This window comes from Caretta caretta, chromosome 25, assembly GCF_965140235.1.
Source record: "Caretta caretta isolate rCarCar2 chromosome 25, rCarCar1.hap1, whole genome shotgun sequence".
Taxonomy (NCBI): domain Eukaryota; kingdom Metazoa; phylum Chordata; order Testudines; family Cheloniidae; genus Caretta; species Caretta caretta.
The window spans coordinates 18826357-18841028 of NC_134230.1; the positions used below are offsets into that span (position 1 = coordinate 18826357).

The 14672-nt window shown below is 41.0% G+C and overlaps 2 protein-coding genes across 7 annotated transcripts in view; both read right to left on the reverse strand.

Annotated features, from left to right (window-relative positions):
- UBA52 (ubiquitin A-52 residue ribosomal protein fusion product 1) overlaps positions 1-14672 on the reverse strand; it is a 375240-nt gene that overhangs the window by 303204 nt on the left and 57364 nt on the right. The window lies entirely within an intron of this gene.
- The window catches only part of PGPEP1 (pyroglutamyl-peptidase I), a 37579-nt gene that overhangs the window by 13085 nt on the left and 9822 nt on the right, over positions 1-14672 (reverse strand). For 4 of the 6 annotated variants that reach the window (XM_075123157.1, XM_075123156.1, XM_075123158.1 and 1 more), the window contains one exon: positions 11726-11778. In XM_075123157.1, coding sequence (XP_074979258.1) covers positions 11726-11778 — 53 coding nt within the window. Of the gene's footprint in view, positions 1-2425; positions 2571-3161; positions 4452-11725; positions 11779-14672 lie in introns of all 6 variants that reach the window. The other 2 variants (XM_048830553.2, XM_048830554.2) reach the window with 2 other exon arrangements.

Below are 14672 nucleotides of genomic sequence, written 5' to 3' on the forward strand. Positions count from 1 at the left end.
CCCCATGCAATAACAGAGAAATATAACCTTTAGGAGCATTTAAAAATAAAAACTTGGAGCATAAAGACACATGGAAGTGCTTGAGCCACACTGTGACATTCAAACACTTGAAGGAAACAATTGTTGTTTACTTTAGGATTTCAGGTATCTTTCCCCCATTCCACTAAGGAGAGCTGTAAAACACACATCTCACAGGTGTCTAACCAATCAGTACACATACTGCAAGTCTTTACGTGCATTACATTTTCACCATCCCCCTCCCGTAAGCATGAAGGGCTACATATAGTCCCCCCATTCAACCAGTGGGTATGACAACAATTAGTGTTACTCCAAGGCAAACAGACATGGTGGATGCCCAACCTCTTGGTATATCTGACTCCTCTATGTGTCTCCAGACCCAGGCCATGGGACCACTTTAAGTAATGCTTTGCTTGTACTTCTACAGCATCCTTCACTCAAGGATCCCAGGCTTTACCAACAGCTAATTCAGTCTCAAACACACCTATGACACATGGAAGGACAGTAAGGTCCCCATTTTAGAGACGGGGAAATTCATGTAGCAATATGCAACCTTGAGCAATTCAATCAGCATGCTAGTGGCAGAGCCAGGAGTAGAATCCAATTCACTAGACACCTAGCAGAATTTTAAAGACAAAGCCATCCTCCTCCTCTGATCATCATCGGGATAACGAGTGGCTTGAAAATATGTTGTCATGCTTGTCCAAACATGGTTTGGGACAATAGAGAACCCATAAAAACCAATATCCTGATTGCACTAACACTTTAATAACCCCTTTGCTTTAACAGGTATTGTTTCAGAGGGCCCTGCTGTTTCAATATATTTTGGTTTGATAAATTAATAAAATATTAGGATAAATGAGTGTTAAGTCCATTTATTTTATCATTTAGTGCATTGTAAATGTATCCCTTTTGACATGTTTATAAAAGAATAAACATCACTATTTGCACAGCTTTTGGCTCGTTGCACTGAATTTTATACAGGTTTGCTAAGACAGCTACATAGTATTGTTTGTGTTGTGGGACATACATATTTTAAATTGGAATCTGAGTGGATGGTAGAGCTTGGAGTTCCCCAAGAGCTACAGTGAATATCCCTTTACTCATAAGTTAACATGTTCAAAAGCATTCTAACCCATGGTGGTGATTTAACAGTTTTTGAAATGCAAAGGTAGAATGTGACTTCACTGACTACCCTTGAGGTGTTCACTTCTCGTCATATCAAAGTTGTGTGTTTGGGGTTGTGTATGGGAGGGGTATTGGAGTTTAGCACAAAGCAACCACTTTTATTTGCTGATCTGGGCACTACAAAAATGAATTGTTTTTTCCACATGCAAAGTGAGCAAGTCAAAAAAGGAGACAATGTACTGAAATGCATTTTAAAAAAAGGAGTTCCATCGGCTGGCTATGGGGTTAGTTTTAGGAGAGAGCAGAAGGGTGGTTTCTATACTTCTGTAGGATTTGTAGATTTACTATAAATCAATGAAATTATATTTCCACAAACCCATATAGAATCAGCATTGCCGCCGAATTGGACAGCTGGCTAGAGTCCCATCTTCTGACTTTAGAGTATCTGGATTATAATTTTAGTCAAGATTAATAGCCCAGAATACAAACATGTATGCAATCATAAAATTTTTTACAGAATTTATACCCTCTGTGCAGCAAAACAGACTGCTTACTTTATTTTAGAATATTTATTTCAACTTGCAGATGAGAGGAAGGGTCTCAAATATTAAAAAAAGTAAGACATTAGCTGCAACTGAATTCTTAAAAATTCAGTTGAATTTAATCTATTTATTCAAATGCAGGACTAGACTTTCTGCTGTAGTCAAAACTTTGTCCTATGACAACCTTAATCAGACAAACAGAAGCCAGACAGCAGACTATAACGAAATTCAGACCCCAGAGACACACTAACCTTCCCAATTGCCCAGAGGTAGGGAGAAGAGGAAAAAAAAGTTGAGTACCACATTACTTGGTTTGAAGTACAAAGACACTAAACCTGTGGGAGCAACTCAACGAGGCCCTACAAGAGCAGCTTAGTACATGGAGGCTTTAGTAGTTTGGGAGAGAGTAATACTACACTATAATTTATGGCTACTTTTTGCAACATCCTAGTAATAACTGATTCTTTAAAGTTGCACCACTTCATTGAATTCTTTATTTATGCATTATTAAGATACCAGTATTAAAACTTGTATGCAAGTGCACAGGGTAACTGCATCCTCCACATGCTTAGGGAAACTACTAAAGGAAGAAAGGGACTGACTTTGGTTATTTTAAACATTAAGGTTTAGAAATACAGCCTTAATCATTTACCTCTGGGTATTATGAAAGTTGGAAACCCAGACAGCCAGGACAGCTACAGGGTGAAGTGTAACAACTGCTCATAAGCAACACTCACAATCATTCTTTATTTGTACTCCCAGCGTGTCTGTATCCATCTGTCGTCTCTTGTCTTATAGTTGGATTGTAAACTCCTGTGGGTTCTGTGTGTGTACAGCGCCTAGCACAACAGGATCCTGGTCCATGACTAGGGCTCCAAGGTGCTATGGTAATACAAATAAAGAATACAGTTTTATCACATACAGACATTCACGGAGTTGAAGATCACGGACTTCGTGCCAAACAATACTCCAAAGGGCTGTGAGGATCTACTGCATATCTTGAATGTCATTGCTTGCTTCTTCCTGTGTATACAATTGGTTAAGTGAGGGATCCATGCTGACTGAAGACATACATTAGGAGCTCTGTCGATACTAAAACCATCTCAATACAATGAGCAGAGAATCGGGGCTCTAGTCTGGTCTTAGTTACTTCCAAAGTGATACACAGAAGTAGCTCTATGCAAAATGTCCAGAACATTAGAAATCTGGGCCAGGGATAGAAATGGATAATTTAGTGTTCCTCAGAGTAGGCCTGTCAGGTACACAAGAGATGATTGTGCATATCTAGGAGAAGGCAACTAGCCCCAGCTAGCAAGTTACTTGTTTTCTAACCATTAGCTGAAAACCTCGGAGAAGCTGAGTGTGCAAGTTCAAGTTGCCCCCGAGCTTCTCTTTACCTTGTGATTTGCACTTACTCTACAGGTCACCACTGGCCTTGCTGAGCCCAGCAGCATTACAGAGTCTTAGTATTACCTGGCTGAACAGGTCTTGAGCAGCCTCTCCAGTTTATGAGGGACAAACAGGTTTTTCTTTGACACTAGGCCAGCAGGTCATCTCTCTACTTGTTTCTTCTTTCAAACGTGTATGTAGCCAGTGCGGGTAAAGGGGTCCCAGTTTGCCTTAGTGTCTTTTCTCCAGTACCTCAATGGCGCATAGGATATTGAACCTGTCTCTTCTCAAGGGAGTGTTCCCTCAAAGAGCACGTGTTTACTACACTTTTCAATTGCCTTAATAAAACCAAACAGAACTCCAGAGCTCAATGATCTGTTCTCTTGATCTTGGCAGCTGTGAAGTTCCTTTGGAAGCTCTTGTCCCATTTCCAGAGTGGTCAGTGGCACCCCAAAGCAAGGCGCCAGGAAGGCAGAAGTTGCAGCACCAGCATGGAGTCCGTACATTATTCTGAAGCTGTTCTACCGGTGTCAATTCCATTGAGCATTACCACTTGCACTATTCTTTTTTTTTTTTTGCTTCACATAATGATGAGGGGGTTTGGAAGGAATCCTCATATCTTAAATCTATATTGGTTTCCAGCTCACCCAAAATTTCAGTAAAGGGTGGAGTATGCAGGTAGTGCAAGGTGTCACCGTGCACCCCAGAAGTTGCATTTATTTGGTAGCATAATGTGCAGCCTATATTATTGTAGTTTAAGACACTACGTTGAAGTTAGGAGAGGTTTTTCAAGGGGATTCATAAGGATAGACAATAAAAGCGTGCTCGGGCCAGTTTCTTTTAAACTTTTGTGGGAAACTCTGCAAGTACCAGCTAGACCCTTGGCCAGAGGCCTCTTTGAGGTTAATTAGGGAAGGGGGAGGATGAATCCTTCAATCAAAGAAAGAACAGAGAATAGTATTGTTTAAATACAGCTTGTACTGAAAATTCTCTCCAAATCCAGCATAAGGTCTTGCCTGTTTTCCAGCTCTCCTAGTTGATTACTTTTATCTAGTCCTTTATAGTGGAAACTGTTCATAGCTCAGCTATGGTACGCAGTATCTCCATTTATCTAGTTTACTCTATGGTTGATTGCCAAACACACTAGTTTGGCCTCTCTTCTCTCTTGCTCTTCTGCTGTCACCTCTGTTTGGATGCATTCCAGTCTTACCATCAAGATTTCAGTCAGGTGCTTGCTCATATGGTACGTCGGACTTTAACAGTTTAGCCCAGAATGGAACTGGCTCATCAGAAGTGAAACCATCAATTCCAGAGCCCTCAAACCCCAAACATCCTGAGAACTGTAGGAAGGGACACGCACAAGATTTGAAGCCTCTGAAAAAAGGAAGAGATTTACGTAAGCAAGCTCAAAAGCTGAGCTCCAAACCTATACTATATGTTTAGTTTAGGAGCCTTACCACAGATTACACTGGGGAGCATTTTCAGAAGCTGCTAAGAGTCTTCAGAATCTGACTGACTTTCAGTAGGACATAGGCAGCATCTTCATTTGGAAAAAAGTCAGTGCGCATAACTCAAGTTAGCTACCTCCCGGAACAATCCTAGTGCAGACAAGATACTTCGCAGTTTGCGTGAGTTCCCATGTGAGTTGAAGGGTAACTACAAACTGCCTTGTCAGTACTGGGACTTTATCTAGTTAACTAGAGTTAAGACTACACATCTTTCTCCTAATGGCAAAGGCTTAGGCACTTTTGAAAATGTTACCCATTGCTCTTTAAACAAAAGGAGTGACAGAAAAGTCATCAGCATCCCAGAACTTTACCCTTAGGTCCTTCTTCCCCCTCCACCCCCACAAGAATGAGGTGACCAGTGTATTTTTCTTTTGGAACACACAATTACAAGTAGTGAGATACTTTGTATCACATCTGTTTTTATTACTGATCCTGTATTTTGCTTGGAAAGATCACTGACTTTTAGGTCTTTAGCTTTTCACAAGTTGATACACAGTTAAAACATCTATTCCTGTGCTTTTCTGCAGATGTGTATCAGTTAAAGAGTACAATTCTACTCTTGCCAAGATCGTACACTGCTAACTCCAATTAGTGCTCGAGTAGGAGTTACATGTGCGTGTCAAGAAAATGACTTTTGTTAGGATATAGATATTCAGGCCTGTCGGTAAAGGCCTGTACTTTAAGAATTTAGGTGTATTCTTATCACTTGGCTAGATAGAGGAATAAAAGAAAGAATCAAAATCACTGTCTGCCAGTGTAAGGTCCTTCTCTTACTGTGACAGTCTGAGGTCCTGTTCTTAGATTAAGGCCTTTGGCTAAGCAACACAGGCAGCCATAAGCTGGGAAGCGACCGGTCACGTCCTCACATTCCAAACTAGTCACATTGAAATCAGGTGCTATTGGGCTGTTAGGAATACAATCCTGTCCTGATAGTGCCTATCACCTCCAGAGAAAGGGAAGTGCCTAGAAGATGTAAAAGGAAACTTAGTTTGATAGCATCCTGTCTGGTAAGAACTCACTTATCAATACTGACAGGTTTCAGAGGAACAGCCGTGTTAGTCTGTATTCGCAAAAAGAAAAGGAGTACTTGTGGCACCTTAGAGACTAACCAATTTATTTGAGCATGAGCTTTCGTGAGCTACAGCAAGCTCATGCTCAGATAAATTGGTTAGTCTCTAAGGTGCCACAAGTACTCCTTTTCTTTTTATCAATACTGGGATGTGTAATCCTCACTTCTGTATTGTTTCGTCATTATAGTTCCCACTTTGCTATTGTTTGTCTGTATAATCTGTCTGGTTCTGTGATTGTTCCTGTCTGCTGTATAATTAATTTTGCTGGGTGTAAACTAATTAAGGTGGTGGGATATAATTGGTTACATAATCATGTTACAATATGTTAGGATTGGTTAGTTAAATTTCAGGAAAATGATTGGTAAGGTATAGCTAAGCCAAACTTAAGTTTTACTATATAGTCTGCAGTCAATCAGGAAGTGAGGGGGTGAGTGTGTGGGTGGGGTAGATGGGAACAGGGGTAAGGAAATTGGAATAATGTTTTGCTAAGGGCAGGAATAGGAACAGGGACACAGGTGTAAGGCTCTGTGATGTCAGAGCTGAGAAGGAGGATACTAAGGAAGGAAACTGGAATCATGCTTGCTGGAAGTTCACCCCAATAAACATTGAATTGTTTGCACCTTTGGACTTTGGGTATTGTTGCTCTCTGTTCATGCAAGAAGGACCAGGGAAGTAAGTAGGTGAAGGAATAAGCCCCTTAACAACTTTCAACTCACAGTCCAAGAGCTATTATTTTAATCGTTTTCAGGAGTCCATGCTGCTGTTCTTACAACACCAACCTGCTCTCAGATGGGTTACACATTTAAGGATTACTATAAAAGAACGTCTTTAGCAGTTTCACTCTCCAAATCCTTTTTCTCTTTTGAAGTTTTAGTTCCTGATACTGCAATCAGAGCAACGAGAGCAGACCCTTGTGGAGGTTCCAGGCATTATTCTGTGGGGTACTTTTTTTTTAAAAAAAAAAATCTCTTTTGCTCCCCAATTATAGTTGCAAACTTTTCAATTTTATGAAGTGTGCACTTTTAAAAACAACTGTTTAAGCACTCATACGTCTGTTACATTTTGGGCTACGTCTAAAACATGCTTTGAAGACGACTGCTGGCCCAGACTTTCACAAGTGAATATCGATTTTGTGTGCCTGACTTGAAATTCCTTAAATGGGCAAGAGGGTGAGTGGTCAGAGTATTCTGGAAATGAGGCTCATTTAGATGGTGCCTCTTGTGGGCAGCTAAAAATTGTTAATTGCTTTTAAAATCATGGCCTTTGCAGAATCCCCCTAGCTTCCTGCTATTTAAAAAAAAATTTAAGCTCATCCACAGACTGAATAGTGTCTATTCAAGGAATTATTTTCAGACAAAGAGGGTTAGAGCATTAGGGCTAAACATATGTTTCAATGGAATCTCTAACACTCCAACCAATATTACTTTCAAAAAGTTCTATACCTCGTAAAAAACCCAAACATTAATATCTCTGGAAACAAACCATTAATTTACACAATCCACTCAAAAAGCTTTGCTCCTAAAATTTGCAAAAATATACACAAAGGTCAAGATAAATTACTGAGATTATGAAATCCTATTTTCAACAATGCTTGGTAATTCACCCTTAATCTTTGAAAATATTTTTGCAAGTTGTAGAGGGCAAAGCTGTGTTTGAGAAACCTGTGTAAACTGGGCCAGGTAAAGTGAATGAAGGATTATGTGTCAGCAAGAAGCAGGCTGGATACCTTAATTGTTTATTTCTACACTTTAAAAAAAAAACAAACAACCCAACGTTAAAACCTCTGGATTATTTTAAATGAAGACAGCAATATTGTTTGGGTCTTAGCCAAACTCTTTAAGAAGGGTTTTTGAGTGAGCATCTTTGCATATAGGGCCCCCAGCAGCAAAGTACTACTCTGATAGCTCTTATGAAGCTCCAAGCTCTACTTGGACTTTTCAGGCCAAGCCATTTTGGAGATGTGAGCCATAAAACCTTAGGAAAATTTTCAAAGCTCCTTAACTTTACAACTCCTTTTCTGATAGTTACCAAGCACGCCAGAAAAATTCTAATGAGGGATGAGATGAAGCATGTAAAATTTCAGGAAGATTGGTTTCTTTGCGAAAACCTGGGTGGAGAAGCATTTGAAACATCTGGCCAGTAATAGGAAGCTAACGTAAACATTAACTGTGAAGTTTAGAGAGAGACTGCTTTACAATACAGCAGTATTTCCTCTGTATTGTAACCTGACTGTCAACATTTCATGTCATCCTCTAGTTAACAGTGCTGTTACGTCCTTTATTGGAGTTCTAGACACATGGAGAAAATTTACGCATGTATGGATGGACAGAGGGACACAGCTGTTGCCCGCCCCCCCCTCCCCCTTCCCCAAAACAAGATTACTAATAGACCCAGAAAAGATAAGAGTCAGACCTGCTGGTCCATGAAAGTCTACGCAAGAACAGTGATAAATCACTTGCTGTAGCTTTGAGGGCAAGTCTGATATTAAAGGTTTGCTGTATTGATTAGCATCTGAAGCATGCAGACATTCACTACTAGAGACAGATGCTAAGTAATGTTTCATCATATCTTCTTTACCCTAGTCTGCTTTCAAAATTGTAGGTATTTTACTTGGTGCATCAATGAAATAAGTAACTACACAATATTAAAGTAATACTGAAATAAGTCCATCTTTTATCTAACACCTAACAATTCTCTATCACTACTCCTAAGAGTATGGAAAGATACTAAATGCTGAGTCTCTACAGTTATGAGATGTGCCGTACTGCACCTCGCTCAACCCTACATGTTAGGCTGAATGCTCCTGGCTGTAACTTGCAGCTGGAAGCATTTAAAGGCCAACTTCTCTGCTCTCTATCCACATTTATATTAAATGTAGTTTTACAAATTCACAACTAACATTTTACCAAATAGCGCACACGCATTTCTATTCAATAATAAAAATGTCCTTTGGCCCCCAGACAACTTATTATCTACAGCCTTGTATACCTGACAAATATAGAAAAAAAAACATGTTTGACCCATTCCCTGACCCCTCAACAATGGACCTCTTTGTGAGCCTTTAATATCCTTATCAGGTCTGTCTAGACACGCTGACAGCAATTGTCCCTAGTAATGTCAAAATGCACTCTGACCCTTCTTCTCATCCTCCAGCTCAGTCAGAAACACTTCAATGGGATGGACCCAGGAGCCAATTAGCTTCACAGTCCATAGGGCACACCTGTGTCTAGGCTGATCTGCACATCTTTGTACAGAAAACAGGGTATTTTATACCAGGGGGAAAGCCATTATGTTTAAGTAAATAGGAAAGCGATGTCAATGACAGTTTTTTTAAAGCTCCCCTTAATGAAACCTTGTCTTCATCTCTCACCCAAAGTGAGAAAATAAAAACATCCAAAAATAAAAATTTCAAACAATTTAGTACATACAGAGTGTTCTATATACATGGACAGCAGGTTTTTAATGAAGTCTCAAGACATTAAACAAAAATAAGCATTTTGAAAAAAATATATATATCAGAGCCTAAGTTACTACTCTTAAAAGGCATATTTTATATATGCATTATGTGTATGTATATATATATACATACACACACACATATGGTCTAGTGTCTAATTTCTGTCCTATAATCTTATTTATAGGATCAGCCTCTCCCCGTGCATACAAAAGCACAAAACAATTAAAGTCTTAGCACTATTAAAATGCTGCAGTGACTAGTTTCAAGATATTGATATTTTACCAAATGTTAGCAATAATTTAGCTTTCAAGACCAAGTGACCACATTAGAAAGTCACTGCAGTCTGAGAAAAAAAAATCATATTTGTCTTCAACATACAAAACCAAAAAAGGATTGGAAAGAAGAAAAACAGAATTCTATCCGCAGGATAATATAAGATCTAATAAACCAGAACTAGCTTAGCCCTAAAGCTAGGAAGGATTTACAAAGATTGTTTAATTGATTTTTCTTCTATTAAAATGCAGATCACACTGTCTGGGATTCAGAAACTCAGACACATGTCTTTGTGTCCACTCAGCTCCATGAAGTCCCCTGTCTGAAACTCGCACAATGCCCAACTTGCACGTGTTCAAAGACATGCTGTTCCTTTTTTGTCTGGGCCCCTCAGGACTGGAGTAGAGTTGGGAAATGCAAATCCCCTACACATTGGTTGAAAGTTTAATTTTTAGGATTTTAGTCACAATCTACCACAAGTAATTAAAAAATCCTGTCAAAGAACAGGCTTACAGTACAGCCAGCACATGTACAGCTATAACCCAGCAACGTATGTGTAAAACTCAAAGGATAGTTTTAACATATCCAGAACAAATTTAACCTACATTAAAAAGAGTTTCTCTAATAAAATGTACATGATTACTCTACCAACGATGGAACGGATCACAATCACCAGTGCCTTAAACTGAGGGAGTGGAGGTGATTGTCTCTTCCCTTAAGCCAGATTATGTATTTACTTTTACTACAAGCCACAGAACAGTGGCCACCAATTCTGTTTTTTCTTGTCCCAGATCCCCATTATTTAGCCTCTGCCCCCCATTACAGCTACCTTTATTAGGGATAACTGTCCTTATGCCAACCATAAACAAACAAGGACCAGTCAGCCCTACTATAGAACATCAGATTATAGTAACTGCAGTTTTCTATACACAGCCTGTCTTTTCTACAACCTGAAGTTGAGTGAACCCTCAGACGTTCCTGTCAACTGCTGGAAATGGCCCACCTTGATCATCACTACAAAAGGTTCTTCCCCCTCCCCCCCACCCCTTGCTGGTAATAGCCCACCTTAAGTGATCACTCTGGTTACAGTGTGTATGGTAACACCCATTGTTTCATGTTCTCTATGTATATAAATCTCCGCACTGTATTTTCCACTGAACGCATCCGATGAAGTGAGCTGTAGCTCACGAAAGCTTATGCTCAAATAAACTGGTTAGTCTCTAAGGTGCCACAAGTCCTCCTTTTCCTCCCTCAGGAGTACATCCAGCCCCAACAGTTCAAGGAATCAAAGGTTTGATCTCCTTATAACAGTGCAGTGCATTAGACATCTGGCCAGCCCTCCATTAGTTGGCTATAATTGATTATAGTTTGTGATTTAATTTAAAAGCATTCTGAAAAATATGTTAGTCCCACAACATTGAGGCGGATGGGAACTTGGTGAGAAAAAACACGTCTAATTCCTTGGGCAAAAGTACTGAAATGTATCCTTAACTTTCACTTGACTCGTCAACTGTCTCCAATAACAAAGAATTTGGATAATGCAGTAGTACTGTCACAAATTAATGCTGTTACAGGATACTGCAAAACATGCAGAATATTTTAATTCACTGTTGGCGAGAGTTTGATTTCTTGATGACATCTAGTGTGAATAAATCAGCATTGTAAGCTTACACAGTGAGATAATGTAAGAACAGATGCTTATGAAGATATGCAGACCATGAATGGCATAAGTTTCCTACGTAATGACTTGATCTGAGAACAGTTTGTGCCTCATCAATAAATAGCAGTGCTTTAAAAACCATTCTCATTCTGTACCTGTATCCACAGGGATGTTACATGTTATCCTCATTTCACAATGGGGAAAACACTGAGCTTAGGTGACTTACCCAAGGACATTATTCATGGCAGAACTGGGATCAGAACTCATGCATTTCTTAAACCAAAACCTGTGCTCCCTCCTTTGCACACTGCAACCACTAAGGAAGATTTCAGGTTATTTCTGAGGAATTATAAAATCTAGCTCTCTTCCCTCTGTGGGGGGAGGATAACAGGAAAACTTCTACAATGTTCAGAGTTATCCTGTGAATTCTTTGTTTTAATTAACTATATTAACTCAGCCTTACAAAATTCGACTTGTCCAGAACACATTTTTTGATGAGTGAACAAAATATATAATTTGATTGATCATTGGAGTGTCTGGGCCTCAACTGGTAAATTTCAGGAACAATTTCTGCAAGGCTCTACAATAGATTCACAAATTCTAACTTTTTTTAAAAACGGGACACATCAGCACAGCTCTTTCTTGGAACATGCCAACCGTGTTTTAATATGTGTTGTTACCTGAACTGCAATCCAGCTGGCGTTAACAGCATGTTCTCCAAATGGGCCAAACCCTGAAACAGAAATAAAGATTTAGTGATGAAATCATTATTGCAGGCTTGACTGGACACAGAGGTGCAAACTGATTCGCGCTTTTCTGTTTTAAATGTGCGCAAGGGAAACTACTTATGGATACCACAATGATTTCTTTGAATACCAAATTCTTGCTCATTTACATTCAAGTACTCAAATCCTTTCCACCTTCCAAAAGTATCTGACTTATATTATATAACATCCTTTTATGTCTTTTGAATGAAAATAGACAAAATATTGAAGATGATTTCAATTCAATAGGTTGTCTAAATAAAAAACTCCCTCCCAATTCTGACATAGTCTGGGGAAAAAACAAAAAACCCCAAACAAAGTTACAAATTTTCTGTTCTTCCTTCCCAGTTGAAATCATCCCGTCCCACAACTGTCAGAGTCCACAACAAATCCCTCTACAAATATACAAGCAAATTAACATACCTACTAATTTGCATCTCCTCTCTATTAAGCAAGTCTTAATTAAGATTTCCATCATTACGGTTATATTTTAACAGGAAGTTAAACAGAATACTGCTGATGATCCCTACACAAATAAGCACCAAAGGTTATGATAGTTCTATACAAAACGCTTGCACGGAGCCTAAATTTTCTAATGAATAACTTATGGTTAACTAGTAACCCACAATACAGTAGTTTTTACTGAGCAAGCATTTCCTCACTATTGTACCACCACAAAAGTAAGGCAATTCAGCGACGTGCAAAGTTATGCCACTATAGTTTAAATTAACTTTCAGAATTGATTTGTGAGCCTAGAGTGCTTGTGAAAACACACAAGAAGTCTTGTTCAGCTAAAGGAAATGCCTTAGGGGTATAAAGAATGCTGTCATTATTATGATAATATTCAGTTTACTGTGAATAGAGAGTGACATTTCAGGTTATACTGTATACAGCTATACTAGTGATTAGCTCTCTGTGCAGTCAAACAGGAATTCTACTTAAAAATCCCACAAAAAACCAAAAACACCTATGTATAATCTAACCAGTGTCACACTCAAAATTCAGTTCCTAAAAAAAAAAAAAATCTTGTTAAGCTTTCCACAAGAATGACTTGCAGGGGTCCTATCTGTGCAGGCCTAACCTCCATAAGATAATGGTCATCAGAGGCGGTAGCATACTGGCAAATAGTGAAAAGCAGCAAAATGCTGACAAATCAGTTCATTAGTCAACTCAATGACAGTAAAAGAAACTACAATCCAAAGATGACCAGAAACATTTCGTAATCCAGACTGTTGCATTTCTGGAGTTCTGTAACAAGTCTAGCTACAAACCAAATTCCCTGTTCAGTGGCAATTCTAAAGGTGCTCAGTGTGGCTTAATGCTCTGATTCTGCATCAGTTGCCCACACATGCCACACTGGCCTTTTGCTCTTTTGACCCAATAGAAAAGGTGTACGGGGGATTCGTTCTCTTGCCCTATGTCCTTTATGGAAGAAACTCAACTGAGCATGCCCAAGACTTCTTCGACCACCACACTGAAGGGGCCTCTTCCAAGGCTAATTAGCACTAAAGCCAGCTGCAGAGATCTTTATAGGATTCTCTCTTTAAACAGTTCTAAAAAACAAAACACACGCGCGCACACACCCCTACTGAGTGCGTATCGCCAACAGAAGGAGGTGGAAGCAATATCATTTCCCAGACTTTTAAAAAGAGAGCTTAAAAAGGGAACATGACAGCTGTAGACGGATTATCCCAGTGGCAAACATGGGTCTAAGGCAAGTTAACTTCTGTCAGAATTGGACTCCATAAACGTGCAGTACCAAAGCAGAAAGTGCTGCGAGACGTGGAAACTTCACCAACACAACTTTTCTTTTTAGGCCTTTGATCAAGGAATTGAGAAGTGGTGGAGGCGGACACTTCGCTGCATACACTGACTGGGTTGACAAAGCCACCTTCCTAGGTCTCAGTACCGTAGAAACCCTGGCCTCCGATTCAAATCACTCTGCTGCAGCAACAAAACCACTTACCACTCCTCTGCCTTCCCAATAAGACAAACAACCTCAACTTCAGCTACACAGGGAGCACTGAATAGTTTAATTGAGTTCCCCATTTGTCACAGAGCTGCCTTCCCCACAAATCAAACTGCTCTCCCCTTTGTATCCTTAGGAAAAGATTCTGACAAGCGCTAGCCTGCTATGTAAGGGCCTTTCATTCCTTCGCTTGCTTCCCCACTTCACTCTCCCAGGCGCAGTTATTTTGGTAATACTTTCGGCTTCGTTTCCCCAGGGGATGGGGCATGCACGGGTATAAACGCCTCTGCACGCCCGCCAGCTTTCCAGTGCTCCCCACGTTGCTTCGGGTGAATTTACTTTTAATTCACAAGATTGTTCTCCCCATGCCCCAAACCTGCAGCAAGACCCTGAGCAGGGAGCCCAGGCTGGAAAAGTGAGGCTCTCCTCCCCCCCCCAAAGCCGCCCCCCCCTCAGCCCCACCGGCTCTCCTCCCCCCCCAAAGCCGCCCCCCCCAGCCCCACCGGCTCTCCTCCCCCCCCCAAAGCCGCCCCCCCCTCAGCCCCACCGGCTCTCCTCCCCCCCCCAAAGCCGCCCCCCCCTCAGCCCCACCGGCTCTCCTCCCCCCCCCAAAGCCGCCCCCCCCTCAGCCCCACCGGCTCTCCTCCCCCCCCCAAAGCCGCCCCCCCCTCAGCCCCACCGGCTCTCCTCCCCCCCCCAAAGCCGCCCCCCCCTCAGCCCCACCGGCTCTCCTCCCCCCCCAAAGCCGCCCCCCCCTCAGCCCCACCGGCTCTCCTCCCCCCCCCAAAGCCGCCCCCCCCTCAGCCCCACCGGCTCTCCTCCCCCCCCCAAAGCCGCCCCCCCCTCAGCCCCACCGGCTCTCCTCCCCCCCCCAAAGCCGCCCCCCCCTCAGCC